The sequence below is a fragment of the Hyperolius riggenbachi genome, chromosome 12 (assembly GCF_040937935.1).
Source record: "Hyperolius riggenbachi isolate aHypRig1 chromosome 12, aHypRig1.pri, whole genome shotgun sequence".
Classification (NCBI taxonomy): Eukaryota; Metazoa; Chordata; class Amphibia; order Anura; family Hyperoliidae; genus Hyperolius; species Hyperolius riggenbachi.
In genome coordinates, this window is record NC_090657.1 from 243,673,997 (window position 1) to 243,692,504 (window position 18,508).

General features: G+C 43.1%; 1 protein-coding gene across 1 annotated transcript in view; it reads left to right on the plus strand.

Moving 5' to 3' along the window:
* Positions 1 to 18,508, plus strand: part of LOC137541324 (uncharacterized) — a 177,401-nt gene that overhangs the window by 60,803 nt on the left and 98,090 nt on the right. Inside the window, exons 2-3 of the mRNA XM_068262572.1 lie at positions 11,024 to 11,121; positions 14,286 to 14,382. Of these exons, the coding sequence (XP_068118673.1) occupies positions 11,098 to 11,121; positions 14,286 to 14,382 (121 nt within the window). The 5' untranslated portion in view covers positions 11,024 to 11,097. The remainder of the gene's footprint in view (positions 1 to 11,023; positions 11,122 to 14,285; positions 14,383 to 18,508) is intronic.

Here is an 18,508-nt window from a genome sequence, read left to right on the forward strand (position 1 = left end):
CAGGGGCGTAACAATAGACTCTGCAAGGGATGCAGCCGCAGGGGGGGCCCAGAAACTGCAGGGGGGGCCCCGTGGGGGGAGAAGTTTCTTTTCCCTGTCCTGAGAGACTGACAAATAAGGGCACTGACAGAAAAAAACTTTCTGCTCTCTGCACAATTGTTCTAATGACTGTATGTGCTCAGCCACTGATAAGGAATCAGACAAAGATTTGAGGACACTCCCTATTCAGTGTTCATCAGGGTCTTGTGTATAAGTATGCTCTACCCCAGCCTCTCTACTCCTCCCCAAGTGCTGTGTACTGTAGTGATGCTTAAGGAGTCTGGGCACAGAGAGAAAAAGCTTTCTACTCTCTGAACAATTGTTCTAATGAATGCATCTGCTCAGCTACTGATAACGAATCATACAAAGATTTGTAGACGGTACCAATTCAGTGTGCAGCATGCTCTTGTGTACAGCCCCCAGCCCCCAACGTCACTGCTGTTAGTTTTTATGTACATGGGAAAAACACTTTCTTTCAAGTGTGCATTAGCCAGTTGAATAACATTGGTTCTCATTTTACCTGTGCAGAAAGTGAGGGGGCCCCATCCAAAGTTTTGCAGGGGGGCCCAGTGATTTCTAGTTACGCCCCTGCTGGAAGCATTAATATTTATGAGACATAATGGCCATTTCTATTTGATCTTCTGACATACTACCTAATAAATCAGACCTAATGGAAGAAGTCTTCACAGACCTTCTCCCTCATGGTGAACAGAAGTTTATGGCACATGATGTAAAGTTTACCAAATATTGGCAAAGGTGGAGAAATTACCCACAAGGGAGTGTTTTCCCCTCGGGAATATGAGAAGTTTTCATTTCAAATGTGCCAAGTTTGTGGCACCAGAGTGAAAAATTGGGCAATTTGTTATTTAATGATGTTACTGTGAGGAGACATGCCTGAATCTATCTGGAATGTCTACCGTATTGTATTCGATGGGAATGGCTCACCAGGATCTAGTCAACCTACGATGGGTGGCTTCTCATCAAAGTATTCCAGGCTTCTTTGGCACATTAAAGAGCTTGGAAAGCTTCCCAGTCTTTTCAGATCTCACCTCCCTTCATAATAAGACAATTAGGCTATCTCTGAGATGATATAATTATGTGAGTGTCTGTACTGAGAAAAAGCAAGGGGCCGCTCTTTCAGTGAAGCAATGTAGTGAAGAAGCCTGGGCCAAAATTCCACCACATTGATGCAAGAGGCAGATAAATGTCACACACCAGTGGCATAGCTAAGGAGTTGTGGGCCCCAGTGCAAGTTTTACATTGGGGCCCCCCAAGCACTCTATATATAACAATTCATACGGTGCACCAAAACCTGCCAAAGACAACCACAGTGACAAAGCTGCAAAAAGGGGATGGGGAGCAGTCTGTTAGAGATCACTACTATTCTAAGCATCTATGGAAGTGATTGCTACCAGTAAAGGACCAAATAAAGAGCTAATACTGTAGTTGAGGGAGGGCCTCTCAGGGCCCCTCTGGCCCAGGGGCCCTGATGCGGTGGCAACCTCTGCACCCCCTATTCCTACGCCACGCCATGCTCAAATTTTCATCATTTTCAGGCCCCCTTCACACTGGGACATTTTCCCTTTATACCGCAGGGTGACGCTAGGGCGATGAAAGTCTATGGGGTCTTTCACACTGGATGCGATGCACCGGAAGCACCGCATCTGACGCAAGAGCATCCGTGCGTTGTTGGGCAACACATGCGGTGGACCAGAAGTCGTGTAAGTTTATGGCGATGTAGATTTCTTTTTTTTTACCGTTTTCGCTATTGCGTTGCGGCTCACAGGTGTGGAAGCGTATTTTGTTAATACACTTCAACACATTTCTTATTTCGGCCACATGAAGTAAGCACTAGACAGCTTCACTTCCTGTTTGCCTTTCAGTGGAAATCCTCAAAGGCTATTTTTAGCGATGCGATCATCGGACCGCACCACAACACTACTGCTGGTTTCTAGTGTGAAACCGACCTCAACGGATAAGCAGTCCATTTGCAGTGTACAAAGGACACCTGGAATTTTGGATGCCCAGAAATGATGCTAGTAGAATATTGCTAAATTTGCTGATCTTCTATTAGGCCTGGAACCCACTGAAATCAGCAAACGCAAAACGCAACCGCTAGCGTTTTGTCTGAGTGGTTTGCAAGCGCATTCATGCACGTTTTCGGTCGCGTTTTGCAACATTGTATTTTTTTCCCCAGCGGGTGCCTAGCGTTTTGCGTTTTTATCCTGATTGGTCCTGTGAATTATTTTTCATTTTGTTACAGTGTGCTTAACCGCAAAACGCTAGCAAAACCGCTCAGTTTAGGTTTTGCTGAGCGTTTCCGCTAGCGTTTCAATACTTTACATTGAAGCGCTAACGCTCCCAAAATGCTGCAGGTCCTGCGTTTGTGTTTCTGGGAAACACAAACGCTCCTGTGGAAGTTGCCCCATCCATTAACATTGGCCCAGCGTTTTGGCAAACTGCTAGCGTATCGCAGTGCTGCCAAAACGCTGCCAAAAGCGCTCCTGTGGGTTCCAGCCCTTACATTGTAAAAATATAGTAAAAGGTCGGTATTATATACCAATATTTTACTACAGCTACTCCTAAGCCTAATCTCACACTGAACTCTCCCACTACCAATGCCTATCCGGCTAATCCTGAGGCAGGGATCACACTTGCCTTTCAGGTTTCTGCACGCGTTTTTCTGAATACTTTTTCTGCACAGGAAAACACACACATTTTTTCACAGCAGCTGATGGAATTGATAGAGAAAACTGACTAAATGTGCAGAATCATCATGCAGAATGTCCGTTTTTCTTCTGCACGCGAAAAACAAATTAAGTGTAAACTAGCTCATTGACTAACATGAGTTCTCAGTATTTCTGTGCAGAAAACGTCAAGTGTGTCCCCACAGCTAATTTAACAATTCCCCAAATGTTTGTTTGTGCTGTGAACGATTGTTCCAAAAGTTTGCGTTCGCCTTTAGCATTGTCATTGTCAAATCAATGGCTGCCGACTTTATTGGTTAATACCATACATGCTAGAATCACCACATTTGCTGAATAAATGTGTATACAGAGCTCAGAAAGCTGTATACAAGAAATAAATGATTGTATCTATCTTCCTACTCCTAAAAATGACGTTTTAAGATATTCCACAGTTTTATTTTATGTTTCAATCTACTTTTTAACTGTTTTATTGTTTTTGTTCAATGACACATTCATTGAAGTATGCCAGAGCTAAAATCTATGAACTATTGACCCTTTATCTCTTTCCTGCTCTCAGAAGACATTTTCTGCTAGGAAAGTGTTTTATAGTTGGAATTTCATATCAGTGAGGGGCACACTGTAGTCACTTCCTGTCTGAGTCAGAACTGAGTCAGCCACTTACATACCTGATATTTAACTCTTTCAGACAGAGAAAGAAAAAAAGGAACACAGCCTAGTTATTTGTGTGCTAGGCACTGTACATAACCATGTCTATCTCATCATGTCACATGTCACCTCGGGTATCCTTTAAATATCTGCGCGTGTGTGTTTATTTATTTATTTATTTTTTTGCATACAAACCAGGGATGAGCAGAAACTACGCCAGTGCAAATTTACGCAACGCAGTTTGCATCTACGCATTGTAGTTCATAAGCGAAGTTTCAAAACTATGCTTACGATTTTACGCGTAGCGAAGTACTGTTACGCATAGTATACGCCCTACATGTAGTTTACATGAGTATTGCAAAGTAAACTACGAATGCGTTATTTGCGTCTATTTTTCCGCGTACGATTGTATGCTTACAAAATTATGCATTAGAAACGGGAATGTACGCATAGAAGACTTTCTGGTACAAGCATTTTCAGAGGAATTAATGTGTACATTTTTCCGCATAATGGCATAAGCGTCCACATACACTACGCTTCACACTAATTGCGTATTTTAACGCGTAGACTACGAAATGCATACGAAGCGAATATTTTATTTCAAAGCCGTAGTTTGGCGAAGTGTAATTGTTGAAACTACATGTAGTTCCAGTGTAGCGAAGTTGGCTGACTACGACCATCCCTGATACAAACACATTTTCCCATTGAATTTTCAGATAATGTTCATGCATGTGCAGTATGCAGGCTGGTGGTGAATGCAAATGTTTTCCGCATACAAACACATTTTTCTTTTTTAACATTTAATTAACAGCCGTGCAAGATCAGGACACTGGCAAATAGATAAGAATATTTTTATGCATGAAATGCAAATTATGCTTAATTGCGTAATTACATTGGCTTTTAGGAGGCGCAACATTCATCTTTACTACTCATTCCGGTAAGCACTATCTCCTTCAATTGCCCTTTACCCTTCAGGTAAAATCCCTTCTAGTCACAAATGTATTCATCATCAGTGACTGGCACACTGTCTATCCCTTTGTTGGGGGTCTTATGTACTTCATAGCACATCTTTATTTCACTTATCCATCTATCTCCGCATTTTGCACTTTTTTCATCTACTTGCACTTTCTCCTTTGCAATTTGCACCTATTTTATTCTGGAAGGTATTTGATATTATTGTTTTTCATATACAATGTTTAATTGCACATTCAATACTTTGCATTTATGCTGGACATAGCCCCTGGATTGAGTTTTTTTGGTACTCACCAGCGAATCTCTATGGGAAGTCTGGCCAGGTACTACTTCCTGGTCGCAATGTCCCGCAGTAGTACGCATGCCTGTGTCTGCACACGTCTTTCAGTATGCATGCCCTGGCCCGGCGGGGCGCGTCCCTGATTGCAACCACGCACACTGCTGGGCCAGGGCATGGGTACTAAAGGACGCATGCAGACACAGGCATACGTACTACTCTGGGATATTGCGACCCGCAAGTAGTACAGGGCCCTCTATTCGCGGCGAGCAGCTTGCGAGGTGTTCGCCTACACCTCTACTGGCCTATGTTTGCTTGCCATTGTTATCATAGATACATTTAATGTGTTATACATTTGTATACAATTTTTGCCCAGCACCATTACTTATTGATTAGTAACTGTTTTTAAATTGCTTTTATGAAACAATTGCAGATCAATAAAGATGGTTCATTTGTTTACATGTAGTGAGTGGTGCGGTGTTTTTGGAACATTTCTTGGTTTCTTAATTGCGTAATTACAGGTATAATTATGATTCACAAATGTAGTATGCTGTATGCAACATAACTGCAATTATGTAATGCGTAATTGCTAAAAATTACCCACAATTTGGTGTAATCGTAATTGACCCATTATGAGCACCACTACCAACAACTTTATCTTTGCTATAAATTAAATATGGAAAACTTTTAAAAAAGAGGAACAGTTCAAGTATTCTCATCTGTCCCTCGGGGATCTGCTCCCCTTTTGCACCAGGTTTGTGACAATTTGTTTTTGCACTAGTTTTAGTTAATCAGCAAACAGTGTGGGTTGCCTCCTTGAGTTATGGGACAGATTAGTCTAGCTTCCCGCTACCTTGAGGGTAAGAACACACTAGGCTAGCAGAAATGGCAGATTCTATACTTATTGCCGCCTGAGGCAAAGTTGTGAGGATGCCGCCGCCCCCCATAAGTGCCTTGGAGAGGGTAGCAGCCAGGAAGGGGAAGCAGCAGGCACAGCGGTGGGGAGGGAGGTCGGACCCCCCTCCCTCACCTGGGGCTCCCCCCTCCGTGCCCCCCTCCAGCTAGTTTCGCTAAATTTCAATTGGCTAGCAGCGAGTGGGGAAGCAATTACCTATTTCCTTACCTAAGTTCCACCACTCACCGCGTCACTTCCTGCACTTCTGTACTTCAGTGGGTGGGAATGCCAGAAGTGACGCGGCGAGCAGGTAATGTATAATTATGCTTCTGCTGTGCACTCTGCAAAATGACATTAGGTACAGAAGCGGGCCCTACCATACTGTATCATTGCTTTGGGGAGAGGGGCTGCCAACTATAGTTACACCCCTGGATCCCATCCATACCACTTTACTGCCCTGCTAGGCAGGGCTGGGCCGAGGCATAGGCTGGAGAGGCTCCAGCCTCAGGGCGCAGTGTAGTAGGGGGCACACAATTCATTCAGCTGTCATTTCTAATTGTGTTTGAAGCAGAAATAAATTTGAAAAGGGGATACATGGCAGTGACTGCAAACCAGATAACTAGATATTAAGGTGTTGGGGAGGTTGAGGGCCCTGTGGCCCTCTTAGTCTAATAGCAATCAGTGTGTGACAGCTGGGGTGGGAGGGAAACTCCAGGCTTTAAAAAAAATGTGAGTGCGGTGAAAGCACTGAATCTTACTACATAAGCACGGTGGCGTAGTGGTTAGCGCTCTTGCCTTGCAACTCTGGGTTCCTGGTTCGAATCCCAGCAACATCAACATCTGCAAGGAGTTTGTATGTTCTCCCCATGTCTGTGTGGGTTTCCTCCAGTCACTCCGGTTTCCTCCCACATTCCAAAAACATACAGATAAGTTAATTGGCTTCCCTCTAAACAACTGGCCCTAGACTACGATCCATACACTACACGATACATACATAGACATCTGACTATGGTAGGGATTAGATTGTGAGCTCCTCCAAGGGACAGTTAGTGACAAGACAATATATTCTGTACAGCGCTGCATAATATGTCGGCGCTATATAAATACTTAAATAAATAAATAAATAAACTTTGTAGACATTGGAAATGAGATTGTCAATGAGATGCTAGTATCTCTGGCCTGCAGGCAATTGTAATGCAAGCTGTATGCAGTTTGGAATTTGGCCAATGAAAATTCAGTCCCTGTTGATTTTGATTGGCCCAATTTGAAGCTGCATAGTTTGTAGTAAACCTGCATTGAAGTCAAACTTATAAGAATCTCACTGATCATCTCTAGTTCAGATCCAAGAAAAAGTGACAGATATGGTTTTTAAAGTGACAAATTTTTTTTTTTTTTACATAACTTTATGCATTTCTGCATATAATCAAAAGTCTAAAATTCCTCTTACGGTGAAAATTACAGGCATTGGCTGGCCATGAAGGCTGGGTGTACACATGGCTGTGTGTGAAAGGTTGAGTTTCAGGTCATGTGCGGTTTTTTTGTGTGTGTGTTTTTGCGTTAGCGTTTTTTCCCGCATATGCATTTTTCTAGCGTTTTGCGGGCGTTTTTATGCATTTGCTGTTCGCATATACAAAATGCATATGTGTTTTGCATGCATTTTCAATTGCGTTTTATGCAAATCACTAGGAAGACAACAGGAAATGGAAATACATTCATGAAAAATGCATACCATTGCGTTGCCATTGAATTTGATTATGTGCGTTTTTGAAAGTTAGGCAACAAAACCAGAATTTTTAAAAATGCATGTTTAAAATTTCATCAAAAATGCATATGTGTTTTTTATATGCGTTTTTTGATGTGGCCCATTGACTTCAATTAGCGGCAAAATCGCTGCGTTTTCCGCAACGCTAGCGTTTCTGCTATGTGTGCTCCTAGCCGAAGGGCAGCTCGTCACTAAGGATGAGCAAGTCATTTTTTTAAGTTTAATCTCACGGCCAATTGGCCCATTTTTGCTCACTGAACTTTTTTCGCTTTACTGACATGTATTCTGAGTTAAAATGTCCCAATTCACCGGCTTATTTGGAGGTAAAATTGCACTGAAGAATATTTCCAATGTTAGCAGCTTTAGTGGGCTGGTATAGCTCAGGTTGTGTGGCCTCCGCATTCTAGCTAAACCTTACACAAATAAATACCTGATCTGCGCTCACAGACAAACCATCAATGAAAAAGGTGGTGCACAATGACATCAATTCTGTAAATATACCAAAGAGTTCATCTAAAAATCACTGCACTCAAAGGCTGAAAATAAGGAAAGTTCAGTTCAAAATAGGTATCCCCGTTAGATTGTAATCACAGTCCAATCAATTTCCAGGAAATCAGGTAGTCCACCCAAGTCACAGATGATCAACTTCTCGTTATTCAGCACGTCATGCAAAAAATAAGAATAGGCACATAGTGTAACCAGATTACTTTGTAAATTGCCCTCCACCTATTCCAGTGTGAACCACAACCTTCACATAGTGCAGGGACACACTCCCCCCAATGTGCCCGCACTCACCCAGTCAGCCTCCAACAGATCCAGAGGTATGGATATAAGGCAATACAGGGGACAGGCAGGTCCTGTGTTTACTCCAACTGGCTCTAAATACTCAAGACAGAGCTCCACATAGCATAAGATCATTTATTACATCAAAGAAATAAACTAGAGTTGCATTTACAAGTGTAAAAAGATTGAGCGCATTGTATACAGATAGCTTGAAACGGTCCTGGGTAGCCGCTCATACATCTGTTGCCCCGTATCTCCGCAACTCCAGAACAACGTGCAGCCAGTCACATGGGACGTAGCTCCTCCCTACGCATTTCGTCATGAATGACTCATCAGAGGTTGACGTCTCAACCAACACCGGCGCCTTAAAACAGTCCTCCAACCACCGCCCACCAAGGAAAAAACCCTGCCTATTCAAAATAGGATTCTCGGCGGACATTTGTACTAGCGCTTACTTCAGGGGGGACAATGATAGCATAGAAAAGACTACAGTATGCCGACTATGTGACATAAAATGACGCCATTAGCAAAAAATGTTATACACAGCAATCCGCATCGCGTTGCAGTAACTAATTAAACAAACCACAAATGCACCATAGTAAAAAGGGGTAAGATATTAATTAAAAATGCGTCAAAAATGATGCATCAAAATTATTGCACTCAATTACCAATGTGCAAAATGATGCAACAAACCACACTCAAGATGGGAGGGGGGCAAATACTGCACTATATAGGTCAATTTCACCTCCATTTACAAAAGCAATTGTCAGCAATAAAACAGTTAGGCCCATATGCAATTCATTATTTCTCCCGAATTTTTACCTAGGTGATATTTTTACAACTTGTCATAAAATGCTTTTTAAGTCCCCAGCCTGCAAGAAAATACTCAAAATATATTTGATAGTACTTTTCATCAACTTTTGGGTACTTTTTCAATTGTAAAATGCTGCAAAGTTAGTTTAACAAGAAGATGAAAATTATCTCCTAGGAGAAAACTCAGGTGAAAAAATTAATTGCATATGGGCCTTAATACTCCACATTTAATCCTAACAGAGTGGATGTCCCACGATTAAAAATCCACCTCATCTCTTTCTTGGAAATTTCTATTGCAACCTCTACAATTAGGTAACAATTTTTCTACAGCACAAAAATGCATAAAAGTGGGATTACGCTGATGTAATTTAAAATGGGAAGATAAGCTATGTTGAACAAAATCCTTACTAATATTTGTGATATGCTCACCACTTCTTTCCCTTAGTGGTCTGGTGGTGCGGCCCACATATTGCAGGCCGCATTCACACCAGATCGCATAGACAACATAGGAAGTAGCACAGATTATACATTGTTTAATTTTAAATCTACTCCTTTTAGAGAAGGACACAATTTTGTTTGTTTTTTGGCCTTTTGTCATTCTGCAGCACCTGCAACCTGCAGTCTGCCACCCCAACATATTCCCAACCTCAGGAGGGTTAATATAACTAGGGGCAAGCTGTTTTTTTTTAAATTGGATATACACGGCGATAGATAAAATTTGGTCTAGAGGGTAACACATTTCTCAAAATATGGTGACTCTGCAAAATGTTCCAGTGTTTCAGCTGGGAGCCCTCTGATTGGCTCAATGACGTCATAGACGACATCTCCCTTACGCTATCCGGATCCGGGTACCCAAACTAGGCATCTGGACTAATTTCTGGATACCTAATACGTATCTGGATTCACTCGGATAGTGCATTCCGGATTTATCCAGGTATCTGGAATCCATATCCAAGTTCGGATACCAGAAAAAAGTTTGGATATCTGGATAGTTCAGGTATCTGGATGAGCATCACTGAACATGAATGCTTGGGATGTGATACATATGCAAATGATATAGGAAAGAGGGCATGTGGTGACAAATTATCTCCAGAGACCCTAGACATTGGAGACTTTCTCCCGATGTTTGATCTTAAAAGGTACCTAAAGTGACATGTGACATGTGACATGCTGAGATAAACATGTGTATTTATAGTTCCAATCCTACATGGGCTACGCTGTGTTCCCTTTTTCCTATTTTCTCATGTATGGCACAGAAACACATCTAAGTGCAGGGGAAAGATAAAAGAGGTCAATAGTTTAAGATTGGGGTTGCATAACAATTAAAAAAACAAACAAACAAAAATGTTGTCACCTGAGACAACAAAAACGTTAAACATTGTTTTTTGGTTTTAAGATATAACATATGACTGTAGAATTTCAGAAAAGTCCTATTTAGGAATAGCACTTTATATATGAATCATTATCTCTACAGTTTAATCTCACTACAGGATTACTTTAAAGTAGAACTACTGTTGAAATGTCTCTCTGTTCCAGTAGATTAGCCTTTCTATAATAAGCCTATTCTAATAAAGTTTGGTTTTATTTTTCTGAAAAGTGCCTGAAGGGGTTAATAATTTCAGTGTCAATTTCCCTGTAGCTCTATTAGTCACTGAGGTCTTCAGGTTTTATTTCTGACTGCTGGAGATAAACTCTTAGATAGTATATGTGTGCAAACTACAGAGATAGAAAGCTTTACAGTCTAAAAACAAAAGTGTGGTGCTTACAGACTGAACTGAATATTATATTGCTATGCAGGATGTCTGTTTCCACAATAGCTCAATGTGACGGGAGGAAGAATTGTAATTTTCATACACATGACATTGCTTTGGATGAAAGACAGATAGGATAACTACTAAGACAATATTGTTTGGTGAGGCAGGTTTTCAGTTGTATTTTCTGTCAGATTATAGTTCAGCCTTAAATTAGGTATTCTACCAACATTTGCATGAGGTTGTTGTGGTCCTATACCACCCATTTCACTTAGTTTGGATGATAAGCTTACAAATTATAATACTTATAAGGATGTGGGTGCAGCCATACAAATGTACCCAGTTGTTGTGCTGATCTTCCTCCTTTTATATTTTCAGAGTCTCTAGCCCGGAACTATAAGCAGAACAGAGGTTCTGTCCCCACTTGTTGCCTGCTTGGTCCAGTTGTGACAATGGAAAGGCCAGAAGAACATCAGGTATTTAATTAAAGGAAATAAACATGACAGCTAAGAATGAGCAATTTTGCTTAAAGTGGAACTAAAAAAAAACAAAAAACAAACAGTTCACTTACCTGGGGCTTCTGCCAGCCCCTTGCAGCTGTCCTGTCCCACGCCGGTCCTCCACAATGCTCCGTTCTCCTGCCGCCAGCTACTTTCTATTTGGTCGACTTGTAAGTCAATGGGCCACTGCCACATGTAGCCTTGTTCAGGTTACCGTCCACAACAGCGCAGGATGCTATTGCGGATGGGAACGTTAGCAAAGATACACATAGCCAAAGCTGTGCAAATGTAGTGGCCCATTGGCGAAACCGAAGCTAGCTGTTCATATCTAGGGCATTTTCACCTTCTTTTTAAGCACCAGTGATTTTCAAAATCGCCCTAGAAGTGCTTGTGCAATGATTCCCTATGAGAGAGTCACATCTGAGTGGTTCGATTACAATCCGTTCAGCAAAGCACTGCCTGTACCATTTTTGGGGTGATTTGCCTCAATGGAAGGTATAGGGAAATCGCAAAACGCTTGAAAAAGCACTTTGTGTAGCGAATTAGCGATTTCCCCAGCGCTTTTATAGGGAAGGTTCAGGGAGTCTGAAAAAAAATAAAAATCCATACCCACTTACCTGGGGCTTCCTCCAGCCCGTGGCAGCCAGGAGGTGCCCTCGCCGCCGCTCCGCAGGCTCCCGGTGGTCTCCGGTGGCCGACCCGACCTGGCCAGGCCCGGCTGCCAGGTCGGGCTCTTCTGCACTTCAATCTACGCCTCACAGGAGCGTGCTGACGTCATTGACGTCCTCCGGGCTGTACTGCACAGGTGCAGTAGTTCTGCGCCTGCGCAGTACAGCCCTGAGGATGTCCGATGACGTCAGCGCATCCACATGGGACGCAGAAGAGCCCGTTGTTGGAGCGCAGAAGAGCCCGACCTGGCAGCCGGCCTGGCCAGGTCGGGTCGGCTACCGGAGACCACCGGGAACCTGCGGAGTAGGCGGTGAGGGCACCTCCTGCCTGCCACGGGCTGGAGGAAGCCCCAGGTAAGTGGATATGGACTTTTATTTTTTTCAGACTCCCTGAACCTTCCCTTTAAGAATAAATACATTCAGCCATATGCAATTAACCTTTTCTCCTGAGTTTTCTCCTAGAAGATAATTTTTCATCGTCGATTTAGTATAACTTTTTTAGTACTTTACAATGGAAAAAGTACCAAAAAGTAGATGAATAATACAATCAAAATTATTTTGAGTATTTTTTTGCTTGCTGGTAATTTACAAGACATTTTATTGACAACTATGAAAATATCCCCTAGGAGAAAACTCAGGAGAAACAGGTGATTGCATATTGGCCATTGTATTCATTCTTTTCCGGGTCCAAGAGTTCACTTCCTGACCTGCGTAAGGAACAAACAGAACCGCTCTGCAAAAGCCCTTAATTCAAAGTGGAAAGCGCGCAGGTAACAACCGGGAGGGTAAAACAAATCACGCAAAACAATCGATGGCATCAGCAATTTCTATTTTAGATGTGAACAGAGCCTCAAAGTGAATTTTTAGCATTGAAGTTTATGGGGACGATTTTCACATTGATTGCAATAAGCCCCCATACACCACAATTCTTTTTTTTTCAAAAAAACCTTTTAGTTTTTCAGGAAATTGAATTTAAAATGTAGATGGTAAAACATTTTTGTCACCAGTGCAGCGTCATGCATGACACTGCACTGGTTACAGAGCAGATGTTGACCTACACATGCTACTGCCACAAGATGTGCTATGTATGTCCAAGCATTGCTAACTCCTTGTCCTCTATGCAGGATAATATTCATATAGCTTGTTTCCTCCATTGTTAAAGAAAACGCGTTCTGTCACTTGGCATTACCAATTGAGTCAGGAAAACAATGATTGTATCCATTGAAGCCTGGTGAGATGTATGAGGCTAAAACTGCCACAATCTATCACTGCACTCAGTTTAAACTTTTTCCAGCAAACAAAATAAATAAAATCAAGTATTTAAAAACTACAAGGTCTGTTTCAAAACTGTATTACAATTATTTTTACATGACACGACTATTGTCCCTGACATGCAAAGCAAATCTGGTAACAAAAGCAGGTATGAGGGCTTAAAGGACCTCCGTCACGGAAATCTTAAACTTTAAAACATATGTAAACATATACGAATAAGTAAAATGAGCCATATATTACTTTTCTCCTATGTTGCTGTCACTCACAGTGGGTAGTAGAAATCTGACAGAACCGACAGGTTTTGGACTAGCCCATAACCTCATGGGGGTTCACAAGGATTCCTTTAATTTTAAAATGCACTTAGTGAATGGCAGTTGCTCCATCCAACTGCCATAAAAGTGTACAGTGAGCAGGGAGGCTGGCCAGCATCCTATACAACAAAACCTAACTGTCCCTGCGTCATCCTTCCTGTCCCAGGCTGTGTGCGTGGGCATTTTGTACTGCACATGTGCGCAGTACAGACAACCATTGGGACAGGAGGACGGTCCAGGGAGCCCGCGGCGAGTGGGTGCGTGCACTGACTGGCGGCGTGAAGAGACCTAGAGCCCATTTTTAAACGGGCTTAGGCCAACTAGTCTTTGTATAAATCCTTGAATGTCTTTATAATGAGTAAAGGCCATGCTGAGAATCCCCTATGGAGATGTGGACTAGTCCAAAACCTGTCGGTAATGTCAAGATTTATACTACTTACTGTAAGTGACAGCAACATAGGAGAAAAGTAATGCATTTTTCTGCTTTATTTTTTTAAATCAATTTTCTCAACTAAAAGGTCTATCTGACTTTTAAAAAAAAAAAAAAAAAACATTCCCTGTGGTAGCTGTGACATACATGGTTTTCATATCATTTATCTTTTGTTGATACCATTTATGTTTGTAATCAACTGTGATATTAGACTCCAGACCCCTCAGAGTAAAAGTAGAAACAATTGTGAATTAAGTCTGCAATTTTATGCAACATTTTGCCGGGGAAGGATAAGACAAATTCAGTTAGATTTGCAAATGTTGCCCACTTATCCCCAATGACAACATCTGTAATGAAACCAACATCTGGAAGCCAAACACTTCTTGTGTATGAAGCCTGACTATGTGCAAACCCTTCTACTGCCGCACCTTAATAACTATATCATCATTTGCTTTCCAGGGTTGGCTCATATGTGCATTGGAAATGACAAGGGTGACTCACAGACAAAGCACCTTTTGTCTTCTCCTCCTCTTCCTGCAGGGGGCGCTAAGTCACAGTAAGTTTTCTTTGCTTAGGCGTTACATTTATTTATTTATTTTTAAAGAGAAATTGTAGAGAAAATAACATCATTAAAAGAATGCTTATTGATTACTTAATACATGTATACAATATTTAGTCAGTGTTTGTCCATTGTAAAATCTTGCCTCTCCCTGATTTACATTCTGACATTTTTCAGAGGTGATCTGTATGGAATGTTCATTACAGAGGGAGACATTACTTGTTTGGCAGTAATCGCTTGGCATTATTTCCCACAATGCAATGAGGTTCAAAGATTGGACCATGGTCATGACATCACACGGTGGGAGGGGTTTCACCACAATATCAGTCATACAGAGCTCCCTGATGATGTCTGAGAAAAGGAATCGATTTCTCATGGGAAAGGGGGTATCAGCTTTTTACTGGGATGAAGTCCAAACCCTGGGATCCTTTTAAAGAGTGTCTAATGTAAAAGAGGAGGAATTCTCACCTGATCTATATGATTACATGCTGCCCCCTGGCACAATCCAAATTTCCCATTTAATAGTTTAGCAATCAGAGAGGCCAAATCAAACTTTTGCGTCAAAAATTGCCATCATTGGCTGCAAAGGATAATTTTCAATCAATTATTTCCAATTTAACAAATCAATCGCATTTTTGAATAATTTATAAAAATTGTGCAGTTAATGGGCACCTTAAAGGTCAAAAGGGACTTTTTCTATTGCTCTGGGGCCTGGGCATATTTGGACCATTGTACATTGCCTTCCTTGTATGAAACTATAGTGTTCTTTTTAAAGGGAAGGTTCAGGGAGGGGATTAAAAAAATAAAAATAAATTTCCACTTACCTGGGGCTTCCTCCAGCCCGTGGCAGGCAGGAGGTGCCCTCGCCGCCGCTCCGCAGGCTCCCGGTGGTCTCCGGTGCCCGACCCGACCTGGCCAGGCTGGCTGCCAGGCCGGGCTCTTCTGCGCTCCATTTCCTGGCACTTCTGCGTCCCACGCCGGCGCGCTGACGTCATCGGACGTCCGCCGGGCTGTACTGCGCATGCGCAGAACTACTGCGCCTGCGCAGTACAGCCCGGCTGATTCTCCCTTGCACCTTCACAGCCACCCTCCTCCACTCCACCTCTCAACTTGAGCAGTTCCTGCTCCTCTGCCCACAGCAGCAGCCAGGTTTCCATGAAGGAAATCCTTGAGCGGAAGAAGCCAATGTCTGCCAGTCCCCAACTTGCTATAGATGGCCCGAACAGTTTGGCAGCGAACAGTTCCCGGTGAACTTCGGTGGTTCGTGTTCGCGGAGAACCACAAACTTTTCCAGAAGTTCAATTGGCCCCCCCATAGTGCATCATTAGGGTCAACTTTGACCCTCTACATCACAGTCAGCAGGCACATTGTAGCCAATCAGGCTACACTTCCTCCTGGAGCATTGGACTCATGTGCCTGCAGTAATTAGAGAAGGGAGAGCTGCTGCAGACTCTCATAGGGAAAGCTTAGGCTCTTGTAGGCTTATCAGCTTGCTCCTTGATTCTTATTGCTAAAAAAGCACCCCTCAACAGCTCTTTTGAGAGCTAATCTTGTTCTTGTGATCTATTTTTTTTTGTGTGGCCCACTTGCATTATATACAGCCCTGTCAGTCAGTCGCAGCTGGCCTTTGTCCCCTTAATTCCTACTGTGCCACTGCCAGGCCCAGCAAATTCAGTGACTACCTGTGTGTGTGACAGGCAGCTGCAAATTTGTAATCCCAATCATTGTACCTGTTCACTGTTTAGTGCACCTACCTACCTACCTTCCTACGTGAACGCACGCAGTGTTAATACCACCAGTCATTGCACCTGTTCACGGCACGTGTGTGTGTGTGACAGGTGTTATAATACCCATCACTGCATATACCTACCTGTTGTGTTCAGTGGACCCACCTATCTACGTGAGCGCATGCAGTGTGCTATTTAATACCACCAGTCACTGTACCTGTTCATGGTTAGGGATGCTCGCTGGATTCCGCGGAATTGTTAATTCCGTGATTCCGACCGGAATTAAGTCAATTAGTCGGAACAGAATTGCTAAACCTCCCAAACGGAATTCCGCGGAAATTTTATTATTTCCGCTGAATTTTTCCGGGATAACACATCAATCAATCTCTCTCTCTCTCTCTCTTCCTCCTCCTCCTCCTCCTCCTCCTTCATCCATTCATCCATCCTCTTGTATCATCCTGTAGGGAATTGCAGTTTTTCAAAACAGCTTACATACCATGGCTGGGATTTGAACCCAGGTCTCAGTGTGTAGTAGGTATCTGTCTTACCCCCTAGACCACCAACCACACTACATGCTAAAGCTGGACTAGCATGTATCATTATGACCAATCCAATAGAAAAAGTAGCATGAATTGACACTTTGTGTGTGAGAGAGAGAGAGAGAGAGAGAGAGAGAGAGAGAGATAGAGAGAGAGAGAGAGAGAGAGAGAGAGAGAGGGATTTTTTAAAAAATTCCGACGGAACTTCATAAAGTCCGGCGGAATTTTCATAGCGACGGAATTTATCATTAACGGAATCTGTGAATTCCGGCGGAACGGAATTTGCTGGTTCCGATCCTCCCTATTCATGGTACGTGTGTGAGACAGGTGCACATTTGTAATACCCATCACTGCATATACCTACCTGTTGTGTTCAGTGTACCCACCTACCTACGTGAGCGCATGCAGTGTGATATTTAATACCACCAGTCACTGTACCTGTTCACAGTACGTGTGTGTGACAGGTGCACATTTCTACTACCCAGTAGCACTGCAGTGTGATATCCCACTCCGTGCATACCTGTTAACTGCACCTGTGTGACTGACTGCACATTGTATTAGTCAAATCAGTGCATACCTTTCACTTCATCCCCCCAATATGGACAAAACAGAAGGCAGAGGCAGGCCACCTGGCAGGTCTGTTCAATGTTGTGCTGTTGTGATTTTGTGCAGTCTTCGACCAAAGTACAGTGTTCAGAAGAAGGCACGTGCCATCAACCTCCAAGATTGTCAGGACGTAGTTGACTATTTAACACAGAACACCTCATCTTTCTCAGCTTCCGCATGGAACCGTGACATATCTTCCTCCTCCTGCTCTGATTCTGGCACCCCACTTACTACTCAGTCGGCCGCCACTACCAAAGTGCCATCACCCCAGGGCTCAGCGGTATGGACATTGTTTTGTGTGTCTGTCTCAGATGAGAGCAATGCCATCTGTACTCTCTGCCACCAAAAATTGAGCTGTGGAAAGGCCGAGACCCGCGTAGGGACAACTACCTTACAAAGGCACATGATTAGTAGAAAGCACAAACTGCAATGGAATAAACACCTGAGGAAAAGCAGCACACAAAAGGAAAGCCACACACCGCAGTGGAAGGTATGCAATTATTTCTCAAAAAAGGCGATACCCAAACTGTACCGTGATGTTGAAAGGCAAGTGGTGTCATCTCTGGCACACAGCTTTGGGTTAAGGGTCCATCTGACCACCTGGTCTGCAAAGCCCGGTCAGGCCTGAACGAAGACTAAGTCAGTCCCCACACACAGCATCTCTGCCTGCACGCCGTGTGACTCCCTGCCCCAAGACTAAGTCACTCCCCACACAGCATCTCTGCCTGCAGGCTGCTTGACTGCCTTCTCTGCCACCAACAACAGGGTCCAGGACTCCAGGTGGATTCCTAATTTTTAAGGCCACTATAATAACTTTTCTGGTGCGTGTACATGCCTGCCTAATTTTTCTGGCTGCACTGCGGCTGCAACAACAAAACAAAAGGCATGTACATGTTTCCATTCCCCTTTGTGATCATTACCTTGCCGCCGTAAAGGAACTTGCGTATCACAGTGAAGCAATGACCGACGGCTATATGAGTGTCTCGGGAAGGGGGGGGGGGGGCACACTCAAGATAATAAGGTTGTTGCTTCATTATGGACAGACCAAATTTGATCAGCTGGACAGTCACTGTTGTTCTATCATTGAGCTACCACAGCCCGGCGACCATATGGGCTGAAAAAACGCCACGGCCTACACTCTGGCCACGGTGCGCACCAGTCCAGCATGGCCATCACTACACAGACAGCTGTTTGCGGTGCGTTACACAGTGAGTTTGGTGTGTCAGTGTGAAGTAGTACTCTAATTACACT